Raw genomic sequence first — 20,526 nt, 5'->3', positions numbered from 1 at the left:
CATTTAGTGAATACCTAAAGTCTTATTAGGTGTCAGTCAGAGGCTAGGCACTAAAGGAGAAACATCGGTAATCCTGAGTAACTAATAGTCTAGTAAGTGAGGCAGATATGTACACCAATCATAATCCAATCTGATAATTCCATAACAAAGATATATACAAAGTGCTATGGGAAATAACAGAGAGATTTGGGGTGGGAGGGATGGAGGGGTGGAACAATAATAACAATAATAATCTGAATGCTGCAGTATTCAGAGGGGATGAGAGAACCTCCACTACAGAGAACAGGGAAGGGATTATTAGAAGGAAGAGCTTATCTTTTGTCAGCTGAAGACTACTTGACCTCTAAGATACATAAATCCACGACTTGAAGGTTTTATCCTTTAATAACAAAAAAATTTAAAAGATTCCATTTCACTTACCTATGTCAGAAGTCAATGGTTCACTTGCCTCACTGACTGAAGCACTGACATTAGCTATGGACTGTTGTTGGATTGGAAAGAGCCCAGAGATAATTCTTGACATTATTTCTTGTTCTACCCTGGGGGATAAAAGTTGAGGATTCCTAAATTTGATTGAAATGTATGAAGTGTTAGAAATATCACCCTTAAAAATAAACTTTACCCATGGACACTAACATTTACATATGAAAGTAGTGATTCTGAAAGTTGAATCTGGAGAGAAGAAATAAATCAAATATGTCTCCTAGCAAAATAAACCACATGAAACAGAATCTCCATGTGGGAGATAGCTTTAAATTTGATTTAATGAACTTTCAGATTACTCTAATGAAAAGTTTAACAGACCTCCGAAAGTTATAATAAAGTTTAGGTCAAGAATTATCTGACATATCCTGTACCTAAAATGTTGGGTTCCCTACTTGGAAAGCACCCATATAAAACCACAGAAGATAAGAATTAGGAAAGAAGTCCAGCTGCCCCCTCTTCAAAGAAATAAATATATAGACTGCGATACAGGTCGTTTTCCTCTTTGAAAGTTAAGATAATTTATTTCCAAGATCACTTTTAGGAAGTAGAGAAAGAAGAGGAGGAAAAGGAAGGGGAACACAAGGACACTGCTTCTGTACATTTCTTTAGAGCAGCCAAGAGGCTGATATAAACTATTATTAAAGAAGTAATAGATACTCATTGTAGATAAATTAGAATATATGTAAAAGTTAAAAAAATAGATAAGGCTCACACATAATCTCAGATTCAGGGACAAACACAACTAACAATTTGGCATACTGGTTTTCAAATTTTTTCCTATGCACATTTATTTTTGAGGGAAGTCTTGTAATTATTAATATCTTTCAACATCACTAAATATTCTTGATTAATATCTTTCACTTTCATTAAATATTCTTCTAAATTTAATCTTGATAGCTATTACTATTCAGGTGTTTATTCCACACCTTCTTTAAGGTTTCTCACAGGTAAAAACAGGATAAAAATAGAGTTCCTAAGTTTACAGTAGTAACAAGCAGAATAATGCCTTGTTTATAGTAAACACTGTAGGTGCTAAGTAGCGTATGGTCTAGTAGCAGAACCATAATTATATCCTTAGGATAAATTTCTGGCAGTGAATCACTGGATTAAAGAATATGTACAGAGGCACCTGGCTCATTTGGTGGAGCATGTAACTCTTAATCTTGGGGCTGTAAATTGGAGCCCACACTGAGTATAAAGATTATACTTTTTAAAAAATCTTAAAAAAGAAAAAAGAATATGTACATTTTTAAGGCTTTTGTTACTTAACAATAGCCTCTTTTGCCATAATAGAAAGCCAAAACATAAATATTCAAGAAAAGAAACAATACCTTCAACAACTAGTTAAAACCCTCACCTCACATCAAAGAGTTTACAGTAACTGTAGCAAAGGAAAGTTTAATAAACAAAAGAAAACAAGGAAGATTTCCAGCCAAAACTTAATACTTTATATTTCCTACTACGATTCTGTGCACACCAACACTACTGTAAACTCACCACTGAATTAAGCTATTTTCCAATGTTTCTTTTCTCTGAATTACTTTATCCAGAATATCAGTAGTGGGCTGAACAGTAGAAACAACTGGCGGAAAAGGAGGACCATTATATTTTGTAGAAACAACTTTAACACTTCTGTTAAACTCCAGAATTGGTTCAGAGTATTCTGGAATTTCATCGGGTTTTTCCTCTTCCTGGTAATAATAATAATAAAAATAAAACCTATAATATTTCTGTATCTGTTTAACATTTACTGGTGACAAGTACAGACAGGGAACTTAGGTCAGTGAATTAACCAACACTTCTACATTAATCAACCGCATTTCTAATTAGGTGGTATCATATTATTTATGATATATACACATTTGTCATACAGATCAAATTGAAGACCCTTAATTATACAATTATTTTAAAACCGAATGTTCATTTTAAGCAGTCATAAAACAAATTAGATAACATGGTTATTCCTGCATAAAACACTTCAAAATTTCCCTCTAGAAATTTATTAATTTATTATCATAATAAAACTGATGTTTCCAAATATAACTGCTTCTTCTTTCTGAAACTAAAAATTACATTTACATATGTAGGTAGGTTATCTTACACATTATTTGTACCATCACATCATGATCAAAGGACTCACTTCTGAAATTTTTAAAATTTTCATTATGAAAATATCATATATGCTTAAAAGTACACAAAATAGTGCTTGTACACTGTATCTGTTATGTATAAATTACACATATCCCATTTATCTGTTCCCCAGCTTTAACAATTATCAACTCAGCTAAATTGTGTGATCTATACTCTCCATCTTCTTTACCCTTCACATAAAATTTTGAAATAAATCATAGATATCATTTTACCTATAAATAATTTAATATGAGTATCAAAAAAATTAGGACTCTTTAAAAATTCTAACTAGGGGCGCCTAGATGGCTCAGTCGGTTAAGCATCCAACTTAGGCTCAGGTCACAATCTCACAGCTTATGGATTCTATCCCCGTGTCGATATTAAAAAAAAATTTTTTTTAAAGAATATTAAGAGACCTGCAATGTATTAAAGTTTTTTGTTCCCTGGTATGTCTCCTCATGTGAACACCACATGAGTGTTTCAAAGACAAGAATCTTATTTATCTTTATATGTCTAAGGCCTAGAAAAGACATTTGACAACTATTTTTTTCAATGTACAAGTGAAAGGAATAGTTTTAGAAATAGCAAATGGTTTGGAGTTCAAAGACAAGTGTTCCTACCTTGGCTTTGCCACTTAGTAGTTGTGGGCTTCATTTCCTGATGGGAGGATATTTATTGAGTTACAATCTTTATTTAGTTATTTTGTTTGTTTATTTTTTAATGTTTATTTATTTTTGAGAAAGAAAGCACGAGTGGGGGAGCGGCAGAGAGAGGGAAACACAGAACCCAAAGCAGCTCCAGGCTCTGAGCTGTCAGCACAGAGCCCAAGGTGGGGCTCCAACCCAACTTTGATCAGCTGTCCAAAGATAAGGCTGGGAAACTAACACAGATCATCCAGCAGAAGGACGTGTAGATACAAGCTCTTCACGCTAGAATTCTAGCATTGGCATAACCAACTGAGCCACCCAGATGCCCCATGATCTCTTAATATTCTAAAACAGGGTTTGATTTAATGATGAACAAAACTGGTCTTAGTTCTGAAAGTTCTGAAAGAAATATGAACAAATGTCTTTAAATTCTATTGACATATTATTATTCAAGCAGGTTCTATGATCTTTTCCCATCCATCATAGTTCACTTCCTCCTATTTTTCCCTTTCTCCTATTTTACCATTTCTATCATTTCTATAACTCTTCCTGTTATACGGGCTCTTCTCTTGGATTTTAGACCCCTCACAACTTTTTCCCTCAATATGAACTAACTGGTGACCTTGCCAATAATCCAGAAATCAAACAGATAAATGTAACAGAATAAAGAAAGGACAGATTGGAGGGAGGGAAGCCAAAGGAAATGGAATGGAGGAAGAAAACAGGAAGCAGGAGAGATGAGATATAGATGGGAAATAGCTGATAATCATTAAATTTCCTTGAGGCAGCTAGGTGATCTAGATGAAGAGAAAACTGTACTATACAATAATAACCATAATTTTAAAGTAACATATATTTATCTAAAAAGTAAAGGGAAGTTTCTCAAAGCACTGTAACATAATATTGATGGTCAAAATATACTCAAACCATCAGGAACACGGCAAGGATGTGTCCTCTCACCAGTCCTTTTCAACATTGTACTAAGTCCTTGCTAACACAAATAGACAATAAAAGGAAATAAAAGGTATTGGGAAGGAAGAAATAAAACGATCTTTGTTTGCAAAGGAAATGATTGTCTATGCAGACATTCTATTGTCTACATAGACATGTCTATATAGATTAATCTATTTAGAACTAGAAGAAAAAACAACTCTTGGAACTAATAATTGATTATAACAAGTTTGCAGGATACAAGGTCAACATAAAAATATCAATCATTGTCCTATATGCCAACAATGAACAAGTGGAATCTGAAATTAAAAACAAATACCATTTACATAAGCATCCAAAAAAAAAATACTTCAGAATAAATCTAACAAAACATGTACAAGAACTATTTGAGGGCAAGTACAAAATTCTAATGAAGGAAATCAAACAAGAACTAAATCAATAAAGAGATATTATACTATGTTCTTAGATAGGAAGACTCAATATCGTCAGGATGTCAGTTATTCCCAACTTGATCTATATATTCAAAGCAATGCCAATAAAAATCTCAACAACTTATTATGTGGTTATCAACTGACTCCAAAATTTATATGGAGAGGCAATAGAACTAGAATAGCCAACACAATATTGAAGGAGAAGAATAAAGTTGGAGGACTGACACTATTCAACTTTTAGATTTACTATAAATCAATAGTAATCAGGAGAGTGTGGTATTGATGAAAGAACAGTCAAAGAGAAGAATGGAACAGAATAGAGAGCCCACAAATAGAACCACATAAGTATAGTCAATCGATCTTTGACAAAGGAGCAAAGGCAATACAATGGAGCAAGGATAGTCTTTTCAACAAATAATACTGAACAACTGGACACCTACAGGGAAAAAAAAATGAATATAGACACAGACTTTATACCTTCCACAAAAATTAACTCAAAATGGATCCTAGACTAATTGTAAAACACAAAACTATAAAAGTCCTAGAAGAGAACATAGGAGAAAAATGAGATAACTGCGGGTATAGCAATGACTTTTTAGATATGCCACCAAAGGGATGATCCATGAAAGAAAAAATCAGCTGGACTTCATTCAAATTAAAAACTTCTGCTCTGTGAAAGACAACATCAAGAGAATAAGAAGACAAACTGCAAACTAGGAGAAAATATTTGCCAAAGGACAAATCTGATAAAGAACTCTTATTCAAAATATACAAAGAACTCTTAAAACTCAACAATAAGAAAACAACCCAATTTTGAAAATAGCACTCATCAAAGAAGATATGCAGATGGCAAATAAGCATATGAAAAGGTGCTCCACATCATATGTCATCAGAGAATACAAATTAAAACCACAATGAAATACCACTACATAAAATCTGGCCAAAATCCAGAATACTGACAGCATCAAATGCTGACAAGGATGTGCAGGTGCTGGTACAGGAAAATGGTACAGCTACTTTGGCAAACAGTTTAGTGACTTCTTATAAATCTGAACATACTTTTACCATACAATCCAGCAATCATCCTCCCTAATATTTACCCAAAGGAGTTGAAAACTTATGTCCACACAAAAATCTGCACACAGATGTTTACAGCAGCTTTATGCATAACTGCCAAAACTTAGAAGCAACCAAGATGTCCTTTAGTAGGTGAATAGGTAAATAAATGTGATATATACAAACAATGGAATATTATTCAAAACTAAAAAGAAATAAGCTACTAAGTCATGAAAACATGGAGGAAGCTTACATGCATATTACCAAGTAAAAGAGGACAATCTAAAAAGGCTACACACCATATGATTCTAAGTATATGATATTCTGGGAAAGGCAAAACTATGGAGACAATAAAAAGATCAGTGGTTGCCAAGGATTGGACATGAGTCAGGAAGGAAGGAACAGGTAGAACACAAAGGATTTTAGGGCAGTGAAAATACTCTGTATGATACTATAATGACAGATACATTTGTTCAAGCCCATGAATATACATACATCATCAAGAGTAAACTCTAGGGTAAACTATGGACTTTGAGTGATTAAGATGTGTCAATGTAGGTTCATCAATTTTAACAAATGTTCCACTCTAGTGGGGGATGTTAATAGCAGGGGAGTCTATGCATGTGTGGGGGTACAAGGTATATGGGAAATCTCTGTACTTCCCTCTTATTTTTGCAGTTTTAGTGAACCTAAAACTGCCCTAAAAAATAATAATAATAAAGCCTTTAAAGAAAAGATAATCATGTAAAAGAATGCTGGTAGAAAAATAATTTCTCATGGTTTCTAAGCTTTGTTACCTGTATGACATCAATTACTTCATCAAAGTTCGTTCCTGGAAACTTCACCTCTTCTTCATCTACCTTCATAAATTCTGAATTCTAAGAAAACATTTTTGAAAAGATTTTGTTGTGCTTAATATCTTTCTAATTCATGTATAATTTATCATATTTCTACCCACAACATAAACTTGTCATTTCATGGTCCTATTTTTAAATTTTAATATCCTGTTTAGAATTGATTTCATTAAGTAAATGAAATTCAAGATAGTCCTCAAGCCATCAAGTTTCATCTCAATAGCTATCAAAAATTAAATATAAGTTTCTGTCAATGACTCCACCAACAATGCAATTTAAGTCAATTGATAAAGTTGATAGGATTGTAATTTCTCTCCTAGAGTTAAAGTGTTTATATGTTAGATACATAAGTACACATATATACACATTCACAAAAAGACAGATACAGAATCAAATAAATTAGATAGTTATTTTACAAATTTAGCCTCTAGGCTTCACTTGATATAATCCAGTCCCCAAAACCATATTAGCTCCTTCCTGAGAGCAGAATGATAAACAGTCCAAAAAATTATTTGTAATCATGTTTTAATAAACATCTGGTGAAAAAAATCACTGATGAAAAAATTCAATTAGGCATAATTGCCATTTAGGGTCAGTTCTACTTTACTATTTCGGATCATGAAAAATTGTTGGCGTTCTCCCTCTCCTTAAAATTGTATCCTTGGGGCGCCTGGGTGGCTCAGTCGGTTAAGCATCCGACTTCGGCTCAGGTCATGATCTCGCGGTCCGTGAGTTCGAGCCCCGCATCAGGCTCTGTGCTGACAGCTCAGAGCCTGGAGCCTGCTTCACATTCTGTGTCTCCCTCTCTCTCTGACCCTCCCCCATTCATGCTGTCTCTCCCTGTCTCAAAAATAAATAAACGTTAAAAAAATAAATAAATAAATAAATAAAATTGTATCCTTGATGACATTTGCTTACAATAGATGAAAGCTGGGGGAAATTACAGTATTATTTCACTGTATAGTAAAGTTAGAGCTTCATTATTCAATAGCAAATAAATACTAGGGAGAAATGCCAATTTTTGCATCGTATCAATACTATATTGAAAAAGCAACATCCCAAATCATGAACTCCAAACGTGACTATGAATTCACATTCAGGAACCTATAATTTAATTCCTTGTTTAAATCAAGTTTCTTCTCCAAAGAGATAGAAATCCTCTATTCATATATGAGAGTCTTACAACTTAAGTTACACATAAAAAGGTACACTAAGGATTATCACTTTCACAGTGTTTATAAACACAAGGATCTTAAAACCAACTTCCTTTTTCAAGTTCATCAGCAATTCCAGATTAATTTTGAATCCTTTCTTTAAAACCGAAATTATTTTAATAGATTATAATTATAATGGGAGACTTTTCATGGAATAATATTAAACTCCATAGTCAGATAAATTTCTGAATACCTGTACCCAGGTTTTCAGAGGAGGACGTGCTTCTTTGGGACTAGTCAGAGATGAGTCGACATCAGCACTACCATTCGAAATGCTATCAATATCCACATTGGGTAACACCTGAAACAGAACATAACATCCAGTTTATCATTTTGACTCAAATATTTGTCAATCTATACATTAATAACATATACTTTTTATTGTGAAGTCAATGCATGACAAATTTTTTGAGTTATGAAAGCATATTTTACAAAATTTAGAAAATAAAGGGGAACACACAAAATCCTACTATATTTTTTTAATGTTTATTTTTGAGAGAGAGAGAGAACAAGCAGGAAGGGCAGAGAGAGAGAGAAGCAGAGAATCCCAAGCAGGCTCCATGCTGTCAGCGCAGAGCTTGACATGGGGCTTGGACTCATGAACTGTAAGATTACGACCTGAGCTGAAATCAAGAGTCAGATGTTTAACCGACTGAGCCACCCAGGCACCTTCAAAATCCTAACACCTTAAATTATTTTCACTCTTCCTTTTATCTTTTTACTATGTACTCATGTATGGCTAAAATCTAACACAGTTTCATTTCTTTTTTTTTTTTTTAATGTTTGTTTATTTTGGAGAGAGAGGGAAAGAGCACAAGCAGGGGAGGGGCAGAGAGAGAGGGGGACAGAGGATCTGAAGCCGGCTCTGTGCGACAGCAGAGAGCCCAATGCAGAGCTCAAATTCATGAACTGTGAAATAATGACCTGAGCCAAAAGTTGGACGCTTAACCAACTGAGCCATCCAGGTGTCCCCAAAATAATTACATTTCTGATTTCTCATTCTAATTAAAATCATAAGCACCTTTCTTGATTCCGTAGAATCTTCATAATTATATATTTTTTAAGTTCATTTATTTATTTTTGAGAGAGAAAGAGACTACAAGCACAAGTTGGGGTGGGACTGAGAGAGAGGGAGAGAGACAATCCCAAACAGGCTCTGTACCGTTAGTGCAGAGCCCATTGTGGGGCTCAAAACCACAAACTGTGAGATGATGACCCGAGCTAAAATCAAGAGTTGGACACTTAACTGACTGAGCCACCCAGCTCATAATTATATTTTAAATAACTGTGTATTTCAACAAATATACATGCCTTAATTATTTAACCACTTTTCTATTGGCAAACATTTAAGATATTACTAGTATTTCCACTATTATACATATCACCATAAAAAACTTCTTCATACATACAGGGTTTTTTTACCCCTAAACTTTGAATTATTTCATTATGCTAGATACACAGAGACTAGATTAAATTCCGAAGTCACTGACCATAAATATTTAAAAGTCTTGGTAATTAATGCCAAAATGCAACCCAAACAAGTTCTATTTAATGTCATCAAAAACAGGGGTGCCTGGGTGGCTCAGTTGGTTAAGCATCCGAGTTGGCTCAGGTCTTGGCTCAAGTCATGATCTCATGGTTCGTGAGTTTGAGCCCTGCCTGGGGATCTCTGCTGACAGCTTGAAGCCTGGAGCTCTCTGCTGACAGCTTGAAGCCTGGAGCCTGCTTAAGATTCTGTGTCTCCCTCTCTCTCTGTGTCTCCCCTACACACATTCTGTGTCTCTGTCTCTCAAAAATAAACATTAAAAAATTAATGTCATCAAAAACATAATTATGTTTTACCGCTTTGTCCAAATTAAATAATATAATTGTTTAAGTAATAAGTTTTTAAATGGAAGTATATCATTGTTATTTTAATTTGCATTATCTTGGTGACCAGAAAGATTGAAATTATTCATTTTCTTGGTTATAAACTGTATTTCCTTTTCTGTATTTATGTTCTTTGAATATTTCCAGATTTGCAACTGCTTTCTTATTAATTTATGCAAGTTTTCAGATTTAAAAATTGATCCTTTCTAGCATATTCCTTTCATCTATTCTCACTGTAGTTTTCCTTTTTGTATCGGAATTTTTTACATTAACTTCAGTTTTAGATTTTATAGATTCAAATCTATTCTTTTATCATATGTAGGTTTTCTTTTCTCATATCCAGACTTAACTTTAGCCTTGATAAAAATTCCATGCAATTATCTTCTAATTTTGTTGTTTTTATGTTTTACAGTTATACTTTCACCTATTGCCTATTTAGAATTCATGTGCCATACAGTAAGAGGGTAGAGTCTTAAACTGATCTATTTTCCACATTGTTAACTAATTATAAAATATAATATTCCGCTTACAAGAATCCTATTGCCCACTGATACATGAAGTATCTACCACATACTAGACTTTTTTTTTAATTTTTTTAATTTTTTTAAGTTTATTTATTTATTTATCTGACGCAGGGCTAGATCCCACGAACTATGAGATCATGACCTGAGCCAAGATCAAGAGTTGGACACATATATGCTAACAAACTTGGATGTAAATTTAAAAAATAAATTAAATAAAAATTAAAAATAAAAAAGAGGACACATAACTGACTGAGCCACCCAGAGACTCTTTTTTAAATAACCAAAGCTATTATCTGAAATACTTCGTTATACAGGTTCAAATATCAAAATGATCCTTAAATCTTAAGTCATTAAATAGTATCAAGTCATTACATAATCATTAAGTAATATCAAATAAAATAATATATCGAATCATTAAATAATATCAAACATCAAAATGACCCTTAAGTTTAAACTAAAAAAAACAGACAAAAAAATAAAACTCATGCCTTGTGATGGGACTTTTTTAAATTACAATTTGACTTAAATTATATATTAGGAAAAATGGAAACTTGAATAATTAATCTTAACATATAAGTTCCCTTTCTATTCATTCAAATCTTGTATATATTTAAAGTCATACTCATTCTTTTAAAATTAATTATAATACACTCTTGAACTGTTCCCTTTGGAATATCATCATGTCATCTGGATATGAATCACTAGTTTAGAACAAGTAGCTTAAATCATGTAGAACAAGGATCGAGACATCATGTTAATATCATAGTTTTAAAGAACAAAAGGCCCATGATGAAAGCAAATTTTTCACGAAGCAATGTAACAGATTTTAAGTGCTAAATTTTCTTCCCTTAAAATTGTCTATTCGTGCACCCTGGCATACCTGTACGGTAAGCTGAGGACGATCCTTCTTTTCTGACTTCATTTCTATAACTGCAATGTTAGGTTTCTTTACTCCAGTTTCCGTTTTTCGAGATGACGGAGGAATAGAAGTAGTCACTGTTACAGGGTGTGGCTTGTTTACAATTACTCCAGTGGGTGGCATGGAATCACTATTACTTTGGGTTTGTCCTAAAGAGTTTGGGGAAGAGATGCGTCAACCATTTCAGAAATAAAGGGTAAAATCAAATACGTAACCTGGATGTTTATGGCTGAATTCTCACCTAAAAACCGAGTGCTAACTGCAGTCATCTCTTCTTCTATTATCATCACCGTCAACATACTCACCATGGCTTCCCTTCAGCAGTGACTCACACTTACCAGGCACCCATATGTGCCAGACACTTCACATACACTATCTGGCCCTCAAATAAGCCTAGGAGGTGTTCATGTTATCCACATTTCACAGTTGAAGAAATAGGTTTAGAAACAACAGAATTGGTCAAAGGTCATGCCTGTTTATAAGTGACAGAGCTACGAGTAATATGTAGTGCACTACATCGGATTACTTTTAGTCTCAAATCTTCATAGAGCAACCATGGACAGAAATAAAACCAACAATAAAATACTAGTGATTGACTACCAATAAATAGCACATATACTCACTATTTGGTAGTTATCACAGCTGTCAGAAACTTAGCTTTCACTTCAAAAATTCCACTTATTGCCTACATTTCAAAGTAAAGAGGGACAATACAGTACATTCTTTAGAAGCGTAGACTCTTTATAAAGCCAGACTGACTGGGTTTGAATCCCAGCTCCACTCAAGTTATGTGGCCTTTGACAAATTACTTAATTTCTCTGTGCCTTGGTTCCTTCATCTATAAAACTGGTATATTACCATGGGTTTTACAGGGTAGATTAAATAAATTGGTATATATAAAGTGCTTACGTCTATAGCTGGCACACAGCAAGGATTAGCTACTACATTAACAGAAGGCATGTTTGAACAGACACAGCTACCAAGGTGACATGTCACTAACCCATAATATCATAAATGAAAAATTCCCTCCTATGTTGGAAAATGTCCATATTTAAATCATTCAACAAAATTAAGAAAGAATAGCAAGAACACCAAAAGAAAAAAAACTGCTAACTATATTTTAAGAGTTAGTGTGGGAGCAAAAATGATTTGTTAAATTTTTACAGTCATGAGTCTGAGAGACCTCAGATAGGTAAATAACCAACTATTGGCCTAGGAGACACAACCACACAATTTTTACTTACCACAGCCTAGTTCAAACATACATAAAACTTACTTTAAAGTACTTCACCTGACACATGACACTGAACTACTTAGAATGTTTGAATTCTTTAATTATTATGAATATCTAGAACATATCTAAACATTTTATTGCTTTGTTTCATCTATAGCAATGTACTATAAAATAGCAAAGGAATGTTTCCTGTGAATGAAACTTTGGTGAGAGCCCATTATTTCAGAGACTGCTATTATACAAAATAAGACATTCTGAGGCCCTACCCACAGATACAACACATAGATGAAAAGGTAAGGGACTATCATGTCATTTTGAAAGTTCTGCCACTGTTGACAAGAATTTAAAATTTACCCTGTGTATTTTGTTGGGACTTACCTAAAAGAATAGCCATAGGAATTAGGTGACCTTCCAGTGTACCTGAAAGAGTGGGCATTTCTCTGCTTGGGCTGAACAAGTAATGCTGATCACCAGGAGGCAGCATCATAGGAATGGAGTGTTGCGATTTAGAATCCATTTTCACAGGTTTCATTGCATAAAAGTCAGTTTGTGTTCTTATTGACTTTACTTTAGTGCCTATAATAATTATCAATGGCAGATACTTTAAAATATTGTTTGAACATCTACTATCCAGCCAGCTAGAAATACAGATCTTTACAGAAAGATCTCCTTTTATATAATAAAGTTACAAGGCTCCCAAATAGAAGTAACATATAAACCAGGGGTTGGCAAAACCTTTTTCTTAAATGGCCAGACAGTAAACATTTTAGTCTCATGAGCCATGCAGTCTCAGCTACATGTCAATTCTGCCACTACAGCATGAAAGCAGTCATAGGCAAGGCACAAATAAATGTGTGGCTATTTCCAATACTATTTATAAGAACAGGCAGCTGGGGGTGCCTGGGTGGCTCAGTTGGTTAAGCGTCTGACTTTGGCTCACATCATGATCTCATGGTTCGTGAGTTTTGAGTCCGTGTTGGGCTCTGTGCTGACAGCCTAGAGCCTGGAGCCCGCTTCAGATTCTGTGTCTCTCTCTCTGGGGAGGGCCCAGCTCGTGCTCTGTCTCTCTCTCTCAAAAATAAGTAAACTTAAAAAACAAAAACAAAAACAAAAAAAAGAACAGGCAGCTGACTCGCAGGCCACGGTTTCTGAACCAATGAATATATGTAATAACTTCTTCAACTATTATGACAAGACAGATTCAATGACTAGGAAAAAAATGTTGAGTAAAAGATTCAGAATATTCAGACTGTATTATTTATTTAACCCATTACATATTTTCCCTTATGGGTACAAAAAAGTTAATGATCATATTTGGAATTGGATTTTTTTCATCCTCTCATTACATCTTTACTCATGATATAATTCTGAATAACCAGCCTTTAACCTTTGAAATTATGTACAGATAATCAAATTATATACCTATTAAAATCTTATAGGAGTCAATATCATTATACACTTTTTCTATTCCTATGTATGAAAATCTATAGACATTAAATCCTGAGTTCTTTTTTTTAAGTTTTTTTTTTTTTTTTTTTTTTTTAGTAATCCCTACACACTCATCCTGAGGCTTGAACTCACGACCCTGAAATCATGAGTCCCATGCTGTTCCAACTGAGCCAGCCAGGCACCCCTAAATCCTGAATTCTTAAAAAATTAGAAATTTGTCTGATTTCTACAGAACCTGAGGAAAGTGAAGAAAAGTAAAAGTATAAAGGAAAATAAACTATTTTCTAAATAAACTCCTGACATTACTACCTTTTTTCTTTTAATATGGGAGTAATTTTATGAATCTGGACTGTTAAACATAGATTTATGATCCTAGGAAGAAACATTTTAGTACCACATCTATATTTTTTTCATTCTGTTGTCTAGTATTCATTTATTCAATTAAATGAATATTTTTCTTGAATGTTCATTTAAAATTTTTTCAGCATTTTATATGTTAGGCATTGCCCCAGACACAGGAAACAGAGTAATGAATAAACCAAACGTACTCACTGAGTTTACAGTCTAGTAAGGAAAACAATCGATAAGCAAATAAATATATAAAATCAGACATTTTCCTAAAGAAGGCATACAGGTGGCCAATAAACACATGAAAAGATGCTAATATCATCAGGGAAATGCAAATCAAAACTAGAACAAGATTATCACCTTACACCTGTGAGATGGCTAAAATAAAAACACAAGAAGTAACAAGTAAATGTGGAGAAAAAGGACCCCTCACGCACTGTTGGTGGGAATGTAAACTGGTACAGCCACTGTGGAAAACAGTATGCAGTTTTCTCAGAAATTTAAAAAATAGAAATACCATATGATCCAATAATTCCACTCCTGTATATTTATCCAAAGAAAACAAAAACACTAATTCAAAAAGACAAATGCACTCCTGTATTTACTGCACCATTATTTACAATAGCCAAGATACAGAAGCAACTCAAGTGTCCATTGATAAACAAGTGGGTAAAAAAGATGTGGTGTGTGTGTGTGTCTGTGTGTGTGTGTGTGTGTGTGTGTATATATATATATATATATATATATATATACAGTGGAATATTATGCAGCCATAAAAAAGGATGAGTTTGTGCTATTTGAGAAAACATGGATGGACCTAGAGGGTATTGTTTTAAGTGAAGTATCTCAGAATGAGAAAGACAAATACCATATGATTTCACTCATAAGCAGAATCTAAAAACAAACACATAAACAAAAAGCAAAATCAGACACATAATAACACAGAGAATACACTGATAGTTTCCAGAGAGGAGGTGGATAGAGGGTTGGACAAAATGAGTGAAGGGGAATGGGAAATACAGTCTTCCAGTAATGGAACAAATAACTCAGGGGAATAAAAGGCAGAACATAAGGAATATAGTCAATGGTACTATAACTGAAATGGTACTATAAATGGTAACAGGACAGATGGTAGCTACACTTGTGAACATAGCATAATGTATACACTCGTCAAATCACCATGTTGTACACCTAAAACTAACGTAACATTGTGTGTTAGCTACACTCGGAGGAGAAGGAGGAGAAAAGAAGAAGAAGAAGAAGAAGAAGAAGAAGAAGAAGAAGAAGAAGAGCAGCAGCATATAAAAAGCAAAAGGAAAAAGGGGCTCCTGGGTGGCTCAGTCAGTTGAGCATCCGACTTTATCTCAGGTCATGATCTCGTGGTTCGTGAGTTTGAGCCCCGCGTCGGGCTCTGTGCTGACAGCTCGGAGCCTGGAGCCTGCTTCAGATTGTGTGTCTCCCTCTCTCTCTGCCCCTCCCCCACTTGCACTCTGTCTCTTTCTGTTTCTCAAAAATAAACCTTTAAAAAAAATGTAAAGAAAAGATTTAAAAAAATAAAAAGAAAAAAAATATATAACATCAGATTGTGAAAAGTGCAATTATGAAGAACAATAAGGCAGGGCAAGGGTACATAGAGGTACAGGAGATCGATTTTGGATAGGATGGTCAAGGTAGACCTCTCTGAAGAGCTAACCTCTCAGAGGGGAGATCCAAAGAAGTGCAGGAGTAAGCCATGCACATTTCTGAAGGATAAGCTGTCCAGGTAGAGAAAATAACAGACAGCAAGACCCACAGATAAGCATGTTTCTACAGGTTCAGTCACTTCTACCATTAAAAGGGTAACTTAATAAAATTATTTTTGGAATTTTAAGTATTTTAAGACTTCAAGTTATTTTTTGCAATGGCTTTCAAAAGCCCAAATATAAGTTAATATCAAAGTCCCAATAAAGAAGAGGAAATAGGGTAAATATCATCCATAAGCTATATGCTTTACTAAATCACACCAGTAGGATTTCTAGATAAACTGACACCCTATATATGATCACCTAACCTTTAGAAATGAAAGGAACAGAAAACTAAAGCAAAGCCACAGCTCCAACTTCCAGAAAGGGTAAGAAACAAAACTGAGCTGGTATCCACTAGTTATCATACTGCATATTGTTGAAGTGGCTTACTGGCTGCTAAAGTACAAGCTGAGGCACTTCAAAATGTAACCAAAGTCAACAGACTCAACGTTTAATGAAGAGTTATGTTTAAATACACTAGGGAGGGGCGCCTGGGTGGCGCAGTCGGTTAAGCGTCCGACTTCAGCCAGGTCACGATCTCGCGGTCCAGGAGTTCGAGCCCCGCGTCGGGCTCTGGGCTGATGGCTCGGAGCCTGGAGCCTGTTTCCGATTCTGTGTCTCCCTCTCTCTCTGCCCCTCCCCCGTTCATGCTCTGTCTCTCTCTGTCCCAAAAATAAATAAACGTTGAAAAAAAAATTTAAAAAAATAAATAAATAAATAAATACACTAGGGAAATGGCAGATGTGAGTCAAAACATACAGTAGTAAGTGAATTTTTTTTAAGTTTATTTATTGTGAGACAGAAAGAGAGTGAGTGTATGAAAAGAGGCGGCAAAAGAGAGAAAGAGAGAGAGAGAGAGAGAGAATCCCAAGCAGTCTCCGCTCTGTCAGTGCAGCACAGAGCCCAACATGGGGTGTGATCCCACAAACCACGAGATCATGACCTCAGTGGAAATCAAGAGTCAGATGCTTAACTGACTGAGCCATTGAGGCACCTTTGAAGTTCTTTTTGGTGGTATACAAAAGTACTAAAACCTTTTTTTTCACCTTTACTACCTAAAGTTCTTTGAGAATAAAGAAAACTGCAAAAATGCCCATAAGCACTTTTATGATAATAGACAGCTGCTATTCTTCTTTCAGAAAGAACGGGATAGAACAATGTCTTCAAGGAAACGTCTACTTTCCCTAGATTATAATTTAAATTGTTCAAGACATCATCTCATAAATGCAAATTTTATCATGCTTTATATGAAGCTACCACTTAATCCTGTCTTGTCCCACTTACTCCTATCTTGTGACTTGAATCTGATCTACATTTTTTCCCATTTATTTGTATTTTATGCCTTGAACTGGTCTATTTCTTCTTACTCTCTTAGAAGGAATTGTTTTCCATCCCTAAGCATTATATAATTTGAACTGTATTTAGGAATGATAAAAAAAAGAAAAAAATAACTTTACATATTAAACTGATAAAATAAAAAATGAAGTTTACCACAAAAAAAATGAGGTTCCTTACCTTTAACTTGTTCTATTACTTTTGGTCTCTGGGGTTTGGACTTAGGAGATGGAGAATTAAATCGGAGATACGGTCCTTTTTTAAGAGTGCTGCGATGGCCCTGATAAATTGGTTTTCCATAAATTTGTAACATATAATCCTCATCTTGTATCACTGTGGTTGCTTTTAAAAATCCCTAAGTACACAAAGTTATTCGACTCACCAAAAAAATGGTTATCAAACACATCTCATTTTTCTAAAGCTTTCTTTTGTCACTTTCGTATTATAATAAGAATGACCAGGTCAGAAAAGTCCTCTACTTTAAATGGCTCTTAAATTCTGGGTATAGTTTCCACACTACAGCTTTAACATTTTAGGGTTTTCGAAGGCATAAAAATTAAGTATAAAAACCATCCACTCAAAAATCATAAAGATTCTTATACTACTAAGCATATTTTCAGCAGCAAAAAGTAAGGTTTAAATACATTTTATATAAGTATAAATATATACATTCAATCACAATAAGATAACATAAATCATGTCTTTAAATGATTTTCTACATTCCTAATCCTGTCTTCAATCATAATCTAAATGCCACAATAAGGTAGCATTTACTAAATTAGATCTACTAAGTGCTAAGCATTGAATTAGATGCCTTATTAAGGTGCCCAACAATCCATGTTTGGCATTAAGAAAGTTACAGCCTAATTACAGCAGCCAAAAACGTTCCCTCTGTAGCACTGAATATCATACCTCACAACCACCAGGCACTAGACATATTTGTTAAACTGAAAAATAAACAAAAAATATGTATATTCATATAAATACATACAAAGATGAAACCTAATTCTTAGTACCACAAACTAGAGAATCTAATGTTTGGACCAGATGATCTCTAGATATACCTGCTATAACTAAAATACTATGATTCTAAGTGTGAGATCTAAGAAGGAGGAAACTATGTATTTTATGCACTGCTTTTCCACATTATGAATATCCAAAATCTAAATATCAATAGTTTAAAGATAGTTTACATTTCTATTTTTATATATTTCATATTTTTAGTTGCATTTTAATATTTGCTTTATTATTTATAGCTTAAAGGAAATGATCAATTATAATGCAATATTCATGTCACAAAATCAGAGTAGGATCTTACTTCTTTTCTCTCTTTCTGTAAGTTTGAAGCAGGAATGTTCCTCATGAGTGGATTTCTAAAATGCTCCTCTTTTTGTTTCTGAGAATGTTTTCTTTGAATTATAGAATTGTTTGCCATTTTGTCTTGTATGTTAGTTTTAACATCTTTACTCATATTCTGAACTTTCTTGGTCCTTTGATTCTTCTGATCAAATCTCTTTTGTTCATAATCTTTTCTTGACAGCTCATCCTTAACATAACCAAAATTCAAATTACTTAAAATCTATCCAAGAAGTGGTTTCACATCTAAAGTATTAGAATTTATTTTCTATTATAAAAATATAATTTAGCAGATTTAAATGCTTTATAAATTAATTATATTGCCTTATATATGAATAAAAACTCTCTGGAAGAATAAGGAAAACCAAAAAGACTGGTGCCTTATGGAGCGGGGGGATGAGAAATAGATGAGGTACAAGAGTAGGAAGGCAGCTTTTCATTACAAATCTTACATTTTTTGATGTTTGAACCATAGGACTATAGTAAATGTTCAAAGAGTTAAATTTAAAAAATAAACTTTAAAAAAAGTAAACAACTTCATAATACAACTCTGAAATAAGTATTTATAAACTAAAATCACTTGAAAATTTGAACATACTTTGTAATGAATTCACAGTATTAGTATAACATATATTGCTAGCTGTCTACACAGCTAAAACTAATCTCCCAATCTTCTATTAGTTCAATTTTTTTTGTGCATCATATAGATAATATCATTTCTTCATAACATTAGAGATATACATTCTTAAACAACACTTTGTAAGTACATTTTAGCATTTATTGCTGTGGAAACCGAACTGACACTTCATCTTGCTACCATTGTGAGTAAGCATACACACACATCTTACAGTCAGAAAAAAACACTTTGCACCCCAAGATGAAAATAACAGGATTACCTTGTCTACTTTGCCCCCTCAAATATTTAAAATTTTAAAAATTTCCTTTAAATTACTTAGCCTCTAATGAAAACAGCTCTCCTTGATTTTCGCAGTGCTAATGTCTGAAAATACACTGTGAGCTTTGGGAGGTGAGAAAGTAGGGCCTTTTTCATCTGGAACTGACTTCTATAAACTTAGAAACCTAAGAAATCTTGTGTAGTATTTTCCCTTTAAATAACTTTGGTGTTTTTACTTCGTCAAGTCAGTGCTTCTACATCTGCGGTCTTGAAATGTTTTTGTAAGTATACTTTTTTATTTCTAAATGCTTTTGCTAAATTTTCTTTCAAATTACTCATATTTTCGTGATTGTCCAACAATTTTCCAGATAAGAGCTATATAATTTACGAGAAAAAGCACTTGCTAATAAGTAAAATGAGACTCATTACTAAGTAAAGAGTAACAATGAAATTAAAAATTATAAGCAGACTTATATATAAGGATATTTTGAGAGTAAGTATGATACTTGGAAATTATCTGAGAATTCACCTAATTCTGTTTTTTCCAAAACCTACCTGAATTTCTGCAGAAATAGTCTTAATCCACTCATCTACTGTCTTTCTGATGCGGATCTTCTCTAACATCTCTCTATAAAAGAAAAAAGAATGGTCTTAAATTAGCATTTAATATTCTAAGAATAGAGCCGAGATCAGATCTCTTATCTAGTTTTGAATCTACTGTGTAGCCCAATAGGCTTCATTTGAAAAAAAAAAAAAAGCAACGTTATTAGTTTTCACCAAATGTTTGAAGGATGCTTGAATAGATCCCAAAAGATATATACCAAAGAAAGAAAAAAAAGGGAAAATTTCACATCTGTAAAAAGTAATAGCAACAGGTAGATATCTACATACCAACTTTATAATGAGTCCACATCATCAAAGGAAATAAAGAACCTTTTCAAAACACTGAAACACATTAAGCAAAATGAAATGCATAGAAAAAACTTAAGAAAGCCTAACAACTGGCAGTTTCACAAATAATCTTGGGATGCCAACACCCTGTCT

General features: G+C 33.7%; 1 protein-coding gene across 7 annotated transcripts in view; it reads right to left on the bottom strand.

The window, feature by feature from the left end:
* Nucleotides 1-20,526, bottom strand: part of KIAA0586 (KIAA0586 ortholog) — a 112,706-nt gene that overhangs the window by 65,642 nt on the left and 26,538 nt on the right. For all 7 annotated transcript variants that reach the window (XM_040477274.1, XM_040477271.1, XM_040477268.1 and 4 more), the window contains exons 12-20: nt 20,038-20,110; nt 18,550-18,777; nt 17,412-17,586; nt 12,694-12,891; nt 11,043-11,230; nt 7,963-8,070; nt 6,499-6,579; nt 1,984-2,177; nt 421-539 (exon numbers count right to left, since the gene is read on the bottom strand). In XM_040477274.1, coding sequence (XP_040333208.1) covers nt 421-539; nt 1,984-2,177; nt 6,499-6,579; nt 7,963-8,070; nt 11,043-11,230; nt 12,694-12,891; nt 17,412-17,586; nt 18,550-18,777; nt 20,038-20,110 — 1,364 coding nt within the window. The remainder of the gene's footprint in view (nt 1-420; nt 540-1,983; nt 2,178-6,498; nt 6,580-7,962; nt 8,071-11,042; nt 11,231-12,693; nt 12,892-17,411; nt 17,587-18,549; nt 18,778-20,037; nt 20,111-20,526) is intronic.

This window comes from Herpailurus yagouaroundi, unplaced genomic scaffold (assembly GCF_014898765.1).
Source record: "Herpailurus yagouaroundi ecotype Mexico unplaced genomic scaffold, PumYag 141, whole genome shotgun sequence".
Taxonomy (NCBI): Eukaryota; Metazoa; Chordata; class Mammalia; order Carnivora; family Felidae; genus Herpailurus; species Herpailurus yagouaroundi.
Note: the sequence above shows the minus strand (reverse complement) of the source record. Positions and strands in the feature narration are given on the sequence as shown.